A 12,635-nucleotide genomic window follows, 5' to 3' on the forward strand; every position below is an offset into this window, starting at 1 on the left:
GCAGAAAATAATCCAAGCGCGCTGAATCTAGCGAATAGGGTGCATGAGATAGCAATTCCAACTTTAATTCATTAATTTTGGCCATTGCAGTAACGGATGTGTAAGCTGGTGCATTGTCTTGATGGATATGGAATAGGGAGGAACAAGAAAACCAGGAAGACCAAGGAAAAAATACTACGCAGAGGTTCAACCGATATTGAACTGCGGCAACTTTCTTAAACAATAACATTCAGTTTGTGTTGTAGACACGGCCTAAAATTGTGTTTTTTTTTACATCAGGATATCCTTCAACATCTTGCCCACGTTTTCTTCTAGAAAATGAGATTCTTCTCCATACGGAATACTTCGAGATGATGAAGAATTGTCCTCGGCGATCTTGAGGAATTTTTCACTAATGCATCGCTCCTATTGGTCACAGCGTGATTCGATAAATGGATTATCGAACACAAAAAGAATTAACAATAGTACTGCAATAGCATAAATGAAAATAGGGTCGACTTTACTTGGTAGTTTAGGCGACTACGAATTATGAACAAATTTCTTTCGGATAATAAAAAATGTTGTATCAGGAACGACGTATCCTTTAGGTCAGTATTTTCACCTGGATATGAAATTGCATACTTCTAAGAATTCATCTGGAGGGTCTTAAATGCATTAAAATGGTCTCTCATTCAGTCGATTTTATTTATAAAAATTATTTTTATTAAAAAAAAATCTCGGATTGTTATTGTAGAGAAAATTTTCGAAATTACTTCAATTAATATTTTATTATCAGTATGACAAACACAGATTCTATGTATTCATCTAGGAAAAAAACAAGATAACGTAAGCATGTAGTACAGTCTAAATCCACATTTTCGCACAAAAATATCATCATACTAGATTTTGTTGCTTAACTAACTTTCGAAAAATCGATATCTTACGAGTTTTTTAAAATGTTACCTTTTGATTACCCAACCAACAACACCCATATACGCTATTTATTTATATTTATCAAATTAAATAAATATGCATGTTGGTCAAAAACATTTTCAAAGGAATACAGAAAACATTATAACATTCTACCTTAATACCTGCATATTTACATCCACGTGGAAAAATTTATGAAATCGACCTTGCATACCCGTTTAACAAAACGTTTTCCTTAATAGGGGGATTTTATTATTTCGTGATAATTATAAATCGAAAATGAATGGTAACCATATATCATATTAATTTTTTATTGAATACCAATTTTTGCTGATTATTTAAAAAAAAATATTGTTGGTTTTTTAAAACTGTATTGAAAGTTTTCAAAATTTTTACAATGTAAAAAGATTTAATTTGATGTCGTTTCCACTATGTCAAGGTTATATGGGTTGTCAGCGAAAAGTGCTTTCAGGTGTTCGGGACCAGTCCCACCAAGAATAGAACAGCTTGAGACAGCTTTCTAAATATATGTATAAAAACTACAAGCGAGCGATACATCAAGACCCTCTTTGAAGATCCATACAAGCTACTGGGGTACAGTCACATTCAACTCCACAAATGAGCTACGATTGATCATCAAGTTGATCCCTGGTGCAATGAACAGAACAGTTCTAGGCAATTTTCTGAACAGGTAGCTGAAAATCATGGACATTTGACACACCTACACCTTCTACAGAGGGCCATCCTAGCTACTGGGTGACAATCACATTCAACTCCAAAGAAATTAGCTGATCATCAGTTCGATTACTGACCATTGTCATCAAAAATGTAATGAACAGAACAGTTCTAGGCAACTTTCTGAAAAGGTAGCTGAAAAACATAGGCATGCGACACACCAAAGCCTCAAGCTACTGGGAGACAGTCACATTCAAATCCAAAGAAAAAAGCTAACATTGATCAGCAGGTTGATACCTGTCCACTGCACTTGATAGTCTAAAGAGTAGAACAGCTTTCTAAGCCTTTTCAAAGTGCCATTCAAGTTACTGGGGGACAGTCAGATTTAACTCCAAAAGAAAAAGCTGAGGCTGATCATTAGGTTGATTACTGAACACTGTCATCAAATGTTTAATGAACAGAACAGCTCTAGGCAACTTTCTGAATAGGTAGCTGGGAACCACTGGCATGCGACACATACACACACACACACACACACACACACACACACACATACACGTGTATACAGACAACATTATCGACAGTTCATGACCCATGTGGTAGTTTTATAGATCATCAGGTATGACATTCAAGATGATCATATGATTGGACCATATTCTCTTGAAGGAAATGTACAAATTTGTACTGGAAATTGAATTTGATTCAATTTTCATTTTGTTATTTTTTCTTTGATTTTTTTGTTAATATAAAACTACAGACGTTAGCAGCAATTATTGATAATTCATTAGAGATCACATATCAGCAGATTTGGCTTCTTGGTAAATAGATTATTTTAAACATAGCATTGTATTAGTGCTGATATATTCGAAGAATATATGTTGTAGAAAGATGGGAATACCTATTAACACACATCTGATACCTTGAAGATAGAAGTTTCGAATCAAATTTTTATTATAGTCAGAAATCAGAAAAAATGTAAACAGCGATTCCCAACTCTACACTCGATTACTCGGAGTAAATATTATTTTGTAACTATTGTTTGTCTGAAAAAAGCGTAGCAAATTTTGTAATTATCAGCCAAAATTGCGATAAATAAAAAAATTAAGATTCAACCCATTAATGGATATGTTATTATATTAATAAAAAATATATCGACTACATTATAATTTTAGTTTTCATGCAAGGTCGAAACATAATTCCACGGGACTAATAAAATGTAACAAAACGTTTGTGTTAGGTAATGAGTTTTTTTAGGGGAATTTCAATTACACTGGTCAACAAAAAATCATCTTTGCAAACCCATGAAAAGAATTCAACTGATTTCTCAGTGGTAATAGTATGTCTTAGTTAGACCGCTTTTTTGTGGATATCAATAAAAAAAAGTACAGCACAAAGTTTGAGGTAACACTGATTTGAATCCCACCTGACATTGCCCTAATAAATTTTGCCAATTTTTAAGGTGAACGAACTCAGAACGTGTTGTCATACGAGTACTGAGCTGTTAAAAAATGAAATTAAAACGCGAGCATTTTCGTGCTATGATCATCTATGATTTTCGACGAGGATTAAACCAACATCATTATTTCGAATCATCGTTCGCCGGTTTTCCAAATTCAATCGTGGTCGAGGATGAATTCCGTGAAAGTTGTCTAAAATCGACTGTAGTACCAAAAAACATCGATGCTGTGCGTAAACTGATATCGTGACATATCGTGAGATTGAGACATCCTTGGGCATACATTTAATATTGTATGAACATTTTTCTGTCAAAAAGAGTTGGATACCGCATAATTTGACAATAAGAATTATTTAATCGCAGTAAAAATCGAGTATATGGGTCTTTTAAGTCGAGCCAAATCCAACAAAAGACATTCACACACGAAGAAAATTTCGAAATAACTGGACATCTCGCCACGGTTCCATTAGAGCAACGTAGAGTATGCGTTTGCCAGAAGTGGTCGAAAAAATCAGGAAAACCAATCACAGAAGATGACAATGCGAGCTCTCACACAACAGTTCAAACAAAAACAGTCAAAATATCGAATTAATGAGTCATCCGCCATACAGTACTTGTGTAGCACCCAATGGAGATCAATGGAGGTCAATGTTCTTGTACACATGCAGAAACTGTCAAATCACATGTTTTGGACGGAAAAAACGTTTCCACAATTGTTTCAAACGCATGCAAAAGTGTGTTCATCTTAATGGAGAAGCAGCTTCTCTTCTTAACGTCCAACACGTTGGACTGCTATCACAGCAGGGCTCCCTGCTAGCGCTATTCCGTGCCTGCTATATCCTGGTGGAAACGCTAACCTTGCTCATCACTAACGTCTCCCATTTAGGTAGAAAATTTTGAGGGATACGTTACAGCTAATAACGCGCAAGGCTTCAATCATATCTTTTACAAGTTTTTTATAGTTCTTAGCTGTCAAATTTCCGAGAACTTTAATAAAAACTTGTACCATGAATGTCCAAGCCTTGCTCTCTTCTTTATTAAATTCATTGTTCAGTATTGTCGTTTATCAACTTTCGTACTTGAACCCCCATGAAAATTCCTTCTTTTAATTTTCCCTCTGTCATTTTTGGAAACTTATTTTCAAGATATTGAAAAGCATCACTTTCACGGTTAAGAAATTTAACAAAGTGTTTTATTATTCCTAATTTTAGATGCACAATCGACGCCACACAGTAATATCGATCTACTTAGAGAGCAGAGCTGCCATACAAGCTCTAGGTATGTTCTAGGCTAGTGCTGGAGTGTAAGAGAGTCCTTTAAAATCTGGTAAGTGATGGCTGCAAGATCCAGCTCGTTTGGATGCCCGGTCACTCGGGTAACAAAGAAGCGGACTCACTCACCAGACTGGGATCTGCGAACGCACCAATTGGCCCAGAAACCACTCTTGGTGTGGCTAAAAGCGCCGTCATCACGTTTCTCAACATACTTATCGCAATTTGGGCTCGACAGAGATGGACGGAGACGCTTGGTATGAGAGAAGCGAAGGCCCATATAGACGGACCCCGCTCGTCCCTCACCAAACAACTGCTCAAGCTAATTAGGCGCTAAATCAGACTAGTGGTCACCATCGGCATCACGGATAATCCGGAGTGCCACTGGCCCATGGAGGAGGACGAAACTGCAGACCACGTTATATGTGAGTGCCCTGCACTAACACGAGCGCGGTTTAAACACCTGGGCAAACCCCACAACCTGCCTAATGAGATCAAAGGTTTCAAGTGGGGGTACGACTGGCTTATCTGCTCAACGGCTTCACGGCCCCCCACCCCTATGAACTATTGGATGCAGTATATTTTCTGATACTGGAGTGAAACTTTTTTTGGATGGCCAAAATTTTCTGAAGCAACGAAATCTTTTATTGTTTTGTTGACCAGTGTTTTTACTATTAAATAACATAACCCAACATTTTGTAATGAACGCAGATGTCATTGAACAAACTAGACAGTCCAATTAAATTTTGATTTCAGAGTTTTTAGTAAAACAAAAACTGACACGGCCCATTATCATTAATGTATTGACTAAAGTGTTGTCGTTACTATCGATATTAAAGGAGGCAATTTCGAACTTTAATGAACATTCAAGCTGTCTTCCGAGGCAAGCCTACATATTTCAATATAAGGATTTATATTTTATTCCATTTAGGGTGTAGAAAATTATTAAAAACTACCCCAAAAATCACTTTTTTCAAAATATCTCAAACATTCAGAATACAAGGAACGGGACACAGAAAAAAAATTAGATATTTGTAATGAATTATTGCTTAGTCGTGCAGCATATTGAAAAATTTCCATTATGAGTTTTTTCTTTAATTTAGTTGAAATTTAAAGACAGTGAAATATTGTAAAATATTTACTTTAAAGAAACACAAATATCGAAACTTTTGTAAAAATGTTGAAAAAATCGTCAAAAAATTTAAAAAATGTTCGTAACTTGATACAGTTGAGCAGTCAATTTTTATAAATGTTTGGTTAGGTGGGGTCCACCATATTTTTGGTTAGGTATAATATAGAATTAATGTTTTAAATAATTTATTCCATTTTGTTAATTTTTTCGAAGCATTTTAAACAAAAATCTCAACACTTATTTGGACAATAAAATATCCAAAAACCATAAATTCCCCGTTATATATCTCCGAAAACTGTACTTGATTTTTTTTAAGAGAATTTTTTGGCGTAAATTACATGCAAAAACGGATAATTGAAAAAATAACAATTGAATATCATAGCACAAACAATTTTTACAAATTATTAATAATATTGAGTTTAAGTTTAAATTAATGTTTTTTCAAAGAAATTTTTTACGCTAAATAAATTATTCACACAACGTTACATAATAACGTTAGTGTTTCACTGGAAAATTATTAAAAATCCTTTGAATTATGAAATAAAATGTTTTTTTTTCTCAAATTATTCGTTTTTATATTAACATTCAGAAAAAATGACATTCTTCGGAAAAAACAGAAAAATTTATGATTTTTTTATCGATCAAAAAAGTGTTGTAATTCTGGTTTTCCCGTAAACGGGAACCCACCGATTGGCTTCAAATTTTCACCAGATACTCTACCACACACTAGATGACTGTACCTAAAAGGATTATAGTGTTTCTCAAGGATAGGGGATGGAAAAAAATTTTTTTCTTAACCACACCACGTATTTTCAGCTACCGATATTTTGTGCCTTTATTTAAATTTTTTATAACACAAAAAAACTCCGCAAATTCTTTCATCTACTTTGAGCGAATCTTCAAACTACAAAAGAGAGCTGATATTTACTCGAACTAAACAGCAGGGCTCAATTCGTAAGTATGCTTCTCCAATTTCGTTGCACGGCTATCCACTTAGGAACGCGGATCACGACCTTTACCTACCTATTCCACGTTCAAAATTAGTTGAGGGCTCAAAAAAACAAAAAAATGCACAATCACTTGCCAATTGAAATTAAATCGATATCATATTTTCCCGCATTTCGCAATAATTTCAGGGCATATGAATCTTTATTATTTTTATGTCAGTTTAGTTTTTACAAGCTTTTGTCTACATATTGTAACAATTTTTGGACAATAAAGCTTCTCTCTCTCTCTCTCTCTCTCTCCCTCTCTTGTGTAAAGAAATCGGAAAGATAATGCAAAGATAGAACTGGATAAAGGAATTTGCGGAGTTTTCTGTGTCATAAAAAATCTAAATATAGGCACAAAATATCAGTAGCTAAAAATACGTGGTGTAACGTAACGATAGTAATTGATAAATGACATAAGTATAAAGTTAGGTTAACACGTAAATATTTAATTGAAATGATGATTGAAATAATAAATAAGTGGCTTTTGTTTTTTGCTACCTTCATGTGTGTCTTTGTCTAAAAACAATAATTTTTTATCATTGTTCAAATGCGAATAACTAATTTTTTATGATGAAAAGGACACTAATAGGGGTATGACAAAGAGAGAAGTGGGATATCATCAATTTCAATTCATATATTTTATGGGTTTAAAACTACAAAAAAATGATTACATTTACAATTTTTTTGCCCTCTATATGGTAAAAACTTGAAGTCAATCGGCGGGTTTCCGTTTTTGGAACTCCAGCCCTGATTTTCTAACTAAGATCTCATTTTTGTCATCAAAAAATAAACAAAATAAAAAAAAATTTTTGAAAATCATTTTTTATTACCAAAAATAGAGTAGATCCCACTTAAAATCATATAATTTTTAATAGTTTTTTTGAAAAAATTTGAATATCGAATTGCAAATACATGAAAAGTGATTTAATATGATTTTTTATTAAAAAAAATCTAGTCCCCCCATTTTTTGTTTGACCCTTTTGCTCACATAATCAAACTCAATTCAACTATTAAAATAAATTGTAAGATGTAGGACGACTGCCTTTTCAATCCCTTTTCATCAGATTATAGTGATTTAATTTGTGTTTATCTTTTTATTATACCCTGTATGTAATTTGCCAAATTAATTTACTTATCACTCAATTTGGTACTTTAATTATTATTATTTGAATAAACTGAAACGTTTTTTTTCTTTTCTATAAATATCTCGTATTCAAAATTTATTTAGACTGCTTGGTTTTCGTATTGAAAGTACTTTGTATAAAACACAAACAAACGGCTCTACTTCCCGAACGATATCTCACAAAAACGCAGAAGCCTCTTATGTCTCAAATAAAATGATTGCCAGCAAATATATTAGCCTCCGTTTCAAAGCAGGTTTTACAACACAAAAACAATTATTTTTTTTTATTTTACTCACGCAGATTTTTTTTTGTGATGGTGCCTCTGCAGATTGTTCTTGTTATGATCTGTTGTATGGTTTCTTGAGGTCAACAAAGATTAATTAATTAAAAGTTAAACAAAAACTTCGATAAAAAAACTGTTTAAAAAATATGTATTCAATTATATAAAAAAAAACAGATAATGAGCCAACTATTTATGGAAACCTATATTTAATTTTATAGCATGCAACAATAATGATACTTATTGATAATATATTTTAGTTTCGTTATACATACAGGGTGGTTGATTAGTGCGATAAAGTTCAGTATAGTTCTTCCAATATCAATTGCAGAAGACAGAACAATTCAGTAAATATCTAACAAACGGTCAGTCCACGTGGACTCATCATCTCCACTTTTTACCAATGAAAATTTATAGGACAGCAATAAGGCCAACAGTAACCTATGTTAAAGAAACGATGAATTTAATAAAAACCGAATAACTTTCGAAAGAAAAATGATACGAAGAATATATGAACTAAAAAAGTTATGAACACTGGATTTAAAAGACACATAAAATGAATTAAACATAAAAGTGAAGTTGAAAGAATAACAGAATGAAAACCCCGACGAAGCCAGTTGGAAAGTCAAGTAATAAATGATCTGAACGAAAGGGAGTCGTCCGTCGGTAGTGGAGTAATACCTAGAATGAGAGAAAATTAAATGAAGAAGGCAAAACATACCAGGAAATTTAGTTTAATGAAAAAAAAAAATAATAATAGAACGTGGATTGACTCACCACCACCAAAGAGCTCTTGATTGACCAGTACCATTCCTATTAGAATGTAAAACCGATTATATACATCGAAAAGTACTACCAACATATTTATTTTTTATCAACAATTCCCTATAACCTTTTGTCATGTCATGTCACGTCAATGTCAAATATTAGTTTTTGACAACTCACAATTATTTGTTAAATGATTAGATATAGGAAGATAATTTTAGGTAAAGGGAATGTTTGATAAAAAAGTAGTACTTTTCGATACTTACATAAAGTACAGTGCGATTCATTTGAAAAAAAAAAAACAGAATGTATTATTATTTTGTTTCACTCTCTATTAATACTCTATTAATACAACGAATATTAAGGAAATAGGAGTTTTCCATAATTTTTACTACTATTCAAATGTTTTGGTAGCGACAAATGTTCATTTTTGAATTTTTCTCACCTTCTACAGGGTATTGAAATTGTTACGATGTTTAATGTTTAAATACCCCGTAGAATACGTCACGATAGTATACATGGTGGAAGTCAAGCTTATTCCAAATATGCCATGAAATATTAGGTGTTTCACTTGGAAATATTTTGATATAGCACAGCATTCTGTAAATAATTTTCAAATTTACATATCAAAGTAGGCACTGAACTTTATCGCACTAATTAATCACCCCGTATATCTAATGTGTATTTTCATTCAAAAATTTGAAATTATTTTTTTTATTTTGGTTGATTAGATGAGGTGGGGAGTAAAGGCCATAAATCTACCTCGCCGACACTTTGACCTTTTGATCTATTGTGTACCCAACACTTTTGACCTGTCAGGTAGCAACGACTTTGCAAAATGAGCTTCTTGTTTGGGGGCTATGCGACTTACCTCTTCTGGTTTCAAAAAGCTTGAACTTATACTGTACAATATGAACCTAATATACAATATGTTCTATAAATTTCAAATACTTTGAATACCATGTGTGTACAAAATATGATTCGTATACGATTCACAAAAAACAACCTTTATATTTCACACCTTTAGAAGAAGAATATAAATATAATGAAATTGCAGAAAATAAAAATGTTGATTTCTTTAGTTTCATTTTTTTTAAACCTTTTTATTTATTTTTTTTTCGGCTAAATTATCTTGATTTTAGGTCTGTTCTTATTGGAAACTGTTTTAACAAAAACCTAAATCGGTCGAAACGTCAATTTTCACATGTTTAAAGAGAAGAAAGATAAAGAAAGAAGAAACAGGCGATGAAAAGAGAATCAAAGTCCTCATTGGATATACAGGATGTTTTTAAATACATGCCACAAAATTCAGGTGATTACTCGTATGAAATTACGATGGGTCTTTCCTATAAAAAATTTTCCACAACCCACTCCTTTCCGAGTTATCACCCATAAAAGACGGTGACTTCAGTTTTTATTTTTTTTTCTTCTAGAATTTCAGTAATTTCTGTAATATTCGTGCACTCGCAAAGGACCAACCAGAGGTTGTTATAATTTTATTTCATAAAAGTTCATTTTGGAAAAAAAAGTTTGAAATGAAATAAAGGAAAGGATCTTAATTTCACCCCCGTATAATATAACACAAATGGTACACGAAAATTACAGAATTTTATGTTTCTAGTTAAAAAACTAGTAAAGTAAACAAGTGAAAAACTTGATTCACAGCAATTATGGATTGATAAAAAATAGAAAATAATATTTCTATGCTGAAAATAAAATCATGGATGTCGCAATTTCAAGTAAACAAACTGTTTATTGATAAAATTTCTAGAAATTTCATTTCGATTATTAGCTAATATTTCTGTGAAACTCCAAAAATGAGAATTATTTTTCTGGTTCTGACGTAATATTAATTATTCAATTCTTCTACTAAAGTGAAAGTAATAAGTAGTCCGAGAACCAACGACTAAAACTTTGTACACAGATTCCTAGATCATATAATAATGTATTTTATAACCAATTTCAAGTTTTACCAGGATCACCTATAAATTTTCATATACAAAATTGTTCAATGCTGTTTTGGTTTTGGGCTCCCGTACTATAAATTTTTAAACAACTCCACTGAGGGAGTAATAAAACAAACGTTTACTGGCGTGTAATCACTCCAAGTTGGATTGAAAATGTAGTTCAACCAATGTTCCAATATCATAATTAAATAACTTCAAACTATTTTATAAAAAAAAAATTGAAAATATTGTGTAATACTTACGATTTGAATTTGTACCGAACCTCGTATTGAGTTCTCACGTAATTTTCTGGAGCCGTCCACGTACAAATAAGTTTTTCAAAGTTTATTGCCATACATGAAAAATCTGTGACTTTTTGAGGTGGTACTGAAAATGACATTGTTAAACATGACCAATTTTTGATTATTTTTCCAAGTAGCTATTTCCAGTTTTGATATATGTAACTAACTCTTAGACAAACTACACAAGAAAAACTTTTAAGTGGCGCCATCTCAAGGATCACCTTCATGTTAGTAAAAATTAACTTGAAAAGACATTTGATAGTTTATCTATGGAACTAACCTTCATGTCTTTGTTTCTTTTATTGCCAGAATGCTATATGGATAAAGATACAAATATGCTTATCTTATTTTTCAATTTTGGAAGCTAAACTAACAGAAAATTCATTTTTATCTTTCCACTATTTATGAAGAGTACTTAAACTTGGAAGGAGCTCTATATACATAGAGAAATATAGCATTAGAACCCTCAATTACTTCGTATTGGAACAATCACTCTAAACTAAGATACAGAGCAGTTCAACAAAGACAAATAATTGCCTTAGAACCTACCACTAGATTAGATCAGATGAGCTAGGGCGTAATGTCGTGAATTTAACTCTTCATTTGGCCTATTGATTTATTGTGCACCTCGCATTGTTTTCCAGTTAGGTAGCAACGACTTTGCAAAGTAAGCTACCGGTCTGGGGGCTATACAGTTTACCCCTTCTGGCTTTAAAAGCTTGAATGTAAGAACTGTAGTCTTTGTCTACGGATTACCTCGAACTCACAAAGGATGTGTTCGACGGTATCCTTTAGTTTCTTACAGAAACAACAAGAGTTGTCGGGAGTTTTCCGACAGTAGTTCACCGAACAGTGTACAGTAAGCATACCAGTAACTTTTCTTAGCCCTTCTTTGCTCAATTAAACGGCGTTTCGAGAACAATTGGTGGAATAGGAAAGAAGAAAGGACTACTACTATAAATGACCAAAGTAGTAGAACCAGAACTCAATAGTCCTAGAATCATGTAGAATGTAGAATCATGTTACTTGACGTCTGGAGAGGTTGATTGCTTCTACACAAATAATCATATCAAAATTTTGACAAAGTACTTATTATCGATATTTGTACATTATCTTTGGTCAAACAAGATATCAACGAAAATATTGATGAAATTTATACAAACAACAAAAGCATACTAATATAGAGAAAATTTAGGACTGCCAAACTATTTTGGTTATTACCAGAGAAATATGTCAAAGATACAATGTCCAAAGAGACGAAAGGGGCTTGTGGTAATAAGAGGAAATTGTTAACAAGTTTTATCCGAAAAAAGAAAGTTTAGTTCTTTTACTAAACTTGAGATTAATATAGAAATAAGTATTTACAGTGAAACGTAGGCACGTCGAAGAGATTCCAAAATATATATTTCCATATAACTGCAATACTACCCTCCCCTCGCCACACAAGTTTCCATACGTATTTTCCATTGATTGAAGCAGTGCTGGAAGTCTTCTAGGGTCAAGGTCCTTATGAGCTCGGCCGTTTTTTGCTTTACCGCTTCCATCGACTCAAATCGGGTCCCTTTCATAGCAGATCTTTTTCTAATCTTTCAAGGAAATCTGAGCAGACCCGTTGAAGCAAGAGCTTTTTGTGAGGAGTCAGATTTTTTGACACCAACTTCGCACAGACTTTTGTCATGTGTAATTCCTCGTGTAAAATTTTTCTAACCGTTTCTTTATCGAAGTTTACAGCCTCGGCAATCATCTGCACGCACAATTTGCTTGATTTTGGTGACTGTTTCCG

The 12,635-nt window shown here is 32.8% G+C and overlaps 1 protein-coding gene across 4 annotated transcripts in view; it reads right to left on the reverse strand.

The window, feature by feature from the left end:
• The window catches only part of LOC130451853 (cytokine receptor-like), a 38,463-nt gene that overhangs the window by 14,443 nt on the left and 11,385 nt on the right, over positions 1-12,635 (reverse strand). For 2 of the 4 annotated variants that reach the window (XM_056791170.1, XM_056791169.1), the window contains exons 5-6: positions 10,814-10,937; positions 7,856-7,918 (exon numbers count right to left, since the gene is read on the reverse strand). In XM_056791170.1, the coding sequence (XP_056647148.1) occupies positions 7,856-7,918; positions 10,814-10,937 (187 nt within the window). The remainder of the gene's footprint in view (positions 1-7,855; positions 7,919-10,813; positions 10,938-12,635) is intronic. The other 2 variants (XM_056791171.1, XM_056791172.1) reach the window with 1 other exon arrangement.

This window comes from Diorhabda sublineata, chromosome X (genome assembly GCF_026230105.1).
Source record: "Diorhabda sublineata isolate icDioSubl1.1 chromosome X, icDioSubl1.1, whole genome shotgun sequence".
Classification (NCBI taxonomy): Eukaryota; Metazoa; Arthropoda; class Insecta; order Coleoptera; family Chrysomelidae; genus Diorhabda; species Diorhabda sublineata.